The sequence below is a fragment of the Condylura cristata genome, unplaced genomic scaffold (assembly GCF_000260355.1).
Source record: "Condylura cristata isolate star-nosed mole 26May11 unplaced genomic scaffold, ConCri1.0 scaffold00006, whole genome shotgun sequence".
In the NCBI taxonomy this organism is placed as follows: domain Eukaryota; kingdom Metazoa; phylum Chordata; class Mammalia; order Eulipotyphla; family Talpidae; genus Condylura; species Condylura cristata.
The window spans coordinates 24,962,657-24,965,676 of NW_004567107.1; the positions used below are offsets into that span (position 1 = coordinate 24,962,657).

Sequence of the window (3,020 nt, forward strand, 5' to 3'; positions counted from 1 at the left end):
AAAAAAAAAAAAAAGGATACCCTTTCCCCACAGCAAATGGCCCCAGCAGAGCATTCTGCAGTGGCCTGTTGAGACCAGGGCCCTGCCTCCTGCTCACCGAGATGACACGCAGGTTGACATCCTCAGGCAGGAGCGGGTAGGCACTGGTGCACTGGAGGAAGCAGAAGTTGGGGTTGAGGGGCTTCACGATCTGATAGACTTGCTTCATGGTGTCCATTGACTGCATCCCACTGGAGATCACCATCGGACGGCCTGCGGGACCCAACACTGATACCGTCATCTTCCAACTCCCACAAGTATGTGTCAACTTCAGCTGAGCCTCCACAGGCTCCTTTTAAACACTGTGCCAGCCAGTGTGGGGGAACACAAGGGAGGTCAGCCAGTTTTTGCCCTCAACCATGGGAGATGGAACTCCCTTCACCCTCCCAAGTTATCATTTAGCTAGTGAACTGAACTGAGGAAGCAGAGGGATTTCATAGTCCCCAGAGAAAGATGGGTACTTAGTCAAATGATTAAGAAGTTGCACGGTGCGGTAGGGTGAGCACCCATCCCAGGTTCAAGAGTGTGAGTGAATGTGAGACCCAGAGCTGTCACTTCCTGGTAGAAAGTATAAAGTTTCATAATCCTATCACCTGCTTTCGTCCCCCCCAAGTGTTAGGGTCAAAAGCAATTTGCTCGTGTTGTAAAAGCACTCTACAAAACTGTCATGTGCAGACATTCGATATTATGCCTACATGATAATTCTCGGAGCACAGCCTCAAGGAACTTTGATATAATACTGTCAATTTGATTTTTTTTATAAATTAAATCATTTTAACTAAAGAAAAGCTTATGAAGTTGTCTTATCCTTAATCGCTTTAAGTCAGCACATGGAAACATAGAAGTATTTGCTGATTAAAGTGGTTTCCAAAGTCCCTCTTTATGAGACGCCTTGAGTAGTTACGAAGGGAGCAAAAGACAATTTGGGCTTTCTCAGAACAAAAATTAAACACTCACCTTTTTTGGCTGTCTTTTCCAGATAAGGAAAATTGTTAGTGTCCCCAGATCCAACTTTGAAAAATGGAACATTCAGTTCATGCAGAAACTCAACTGCCATCTATAAAAATCAAAAAAGGTACTCTTTTCCACCACTGTTCAAAAACATTGCTGGGCCTCGCTGCTGGTGCAAGGGGTTAAGTCTCAGCACTATGAAGGTATCAGCAGCCACTGCAGCGTGAGTTCGATCCCCATGGGGAGCTGACCTACATAGTATAACAGACCTCTCCTGTCTCACCTCAGTGCATTTCAGTCAGTCCACCTATTCTACTCCTTGCTCTGTCTCTGGTGAATCTTTTCACCCTCCTGCACTCTGGCCTACAACCCAGCTCTTGTATGAATAAATAAACAAATCTTAAAAATAAAAAAAGACAAAAATATTGCCCTCAATGACACTGCCCTCAAGACCAGAGAGGAGCACACAGGACCCTCTTATCCAGAAAAAAACCTCTCCTCTTATCCAAGAAAAGGGATTCTCTCAACAACTTGGAGGCGACAAAGATTTGTTAAGTCTTTTCATTCAAATCCAAAAATCTTTCCATTCATATCCACCATTTGTCTAAGAAACTTTGCCAACTGATCTATACGGACTAAGAGAACCTGAAGAGAATTCGATTCCCTGGCCAGACCGGAATTCCTTCCCCAGGACTCAGAGGCTGCTGAACAAATGCAAAAGGGTCAAGACCTCACTAACCTTGACCCAGAAAACCAGGCAATGAGAAAACAAACATTTCTCCAAGGCCTTACCTTTCATTCAGAACCAAACAGGAAAAGAGGCCATCTCAAATCTTACCCAAAGTGGAGAAAATGAAGCATTTTATGGTCCAGTACAGTGACCCACAGCTGGCCGGACTCATCAAACCAAGCCCTTTTAGACTTCAAACTGTGTTGCCACAGAAAAAAAAATCTTGTCACTTTTGTGAACACAGTATCCCTACTGGAGGCTACCTGCCCAGAGCTACCACTATCCTTATCTGGAGCTCACCTCAGGAAACTGGCACAGGCTAGCTAGCAAACACTGACTGAAGGAATCACTGGACTACATTTTTCAGAGTAAAAAGCTCAGTTTATGGTCAAATTACAAGAAACCCCCCCACACACACTACCTTTCATTACTTATTTCTTCATGGGAGTTGAAAATCAGAAGTGGGTAGAATCAAAGTCATGGAATGATTCCAAATAGCAAATCCTAGCTTCAAATTCTGAGTTACAGAATTTTGAAGACTGTAAGAAAGAAACCACCCTTCACACCCTTCAACACAAGGACATGAATCTTCCAGGATCTTGCTCAAATGAAATGCAGAATCTGATTCCGTGGTCCAGGCTGAGAGCCGCCATAGTTAATACCTCCTTGAGTCATACCTGGACTAGCTGAGAGCTAGGCTGCCCAGCCAGAAAACCCAGAGGACAGTCTGAGAAGGCCTTGCTGCCTCCGGCTCTTTAAATTGCCCACTTCTGCCTGAGCCACCTCATCGCCCCAATGTCCCAATGACCCAACATTCATCTCCACCATCCATTTGTCCCAGAAACACTGAGCGCTGATCTGTAAGGACTATGAGAACCCTCTCTGAGTGGTAGTTTTCAGAACTTTCCCTGCATGGAAACCCCTTAGTGATGGATGACTTAAGAGCCACACAGAGTGGTGGCCAGCCGGTCAGCCATTCCGAGGAAGGTCACAATGCCCTTGATCCAAGAGACACTGTCCACTCAAGTGTGCTGATCGCCTTTACCTCAGTTATTGTTGCCTCCACCCTGCCTCTTCTCTCTTTCTCTCTCCTTGTCCATAGCTCTTTCACTCTTCTGTTTAGATACTGCTCAGAACATCAACCAGCCCTAAGATGGAACTGCAAAGCACTCATTTCTAACATTATGGAACAGTCTTATTTCCCACCCTTCTCACTGGCAAATGAAGAGTTAGCCATCTTTAGGGGGAAACCCTGTACTAAATTTTTATCTCTATAATGTTCAACTTGGGAAGAGTTTGT

The 3,020-nt window shown here is 44.9% G+C and overlaps 1 protein-coding gene across 1 annotated transcript in view; it reads right to left on the bottom strand.

Moving 5' to 3' along the window:
- The window catches only part of NANS (N-acetylneuraminic acid synthase), a 20,673-nt gene that overhangs the window by 6,284 nt on the left and 11,369 nt on the right, over positions 1-3,020 (bottom strand). The window contains exons 2-3 of the mRNA XM_004677973.2: positions 997-1,096; positions 98-252 (exon numbers count right to left, since the gene is read on the bottom strand). Of these exons, the coding sequence (XP_004678030.1) occupies positions 98-252; positions 997-1,096 (255 nt within the window). The remainder of the gene's footprint in view (positions 1-97; positions 253-996; positions 1,097-3,020) is intronic.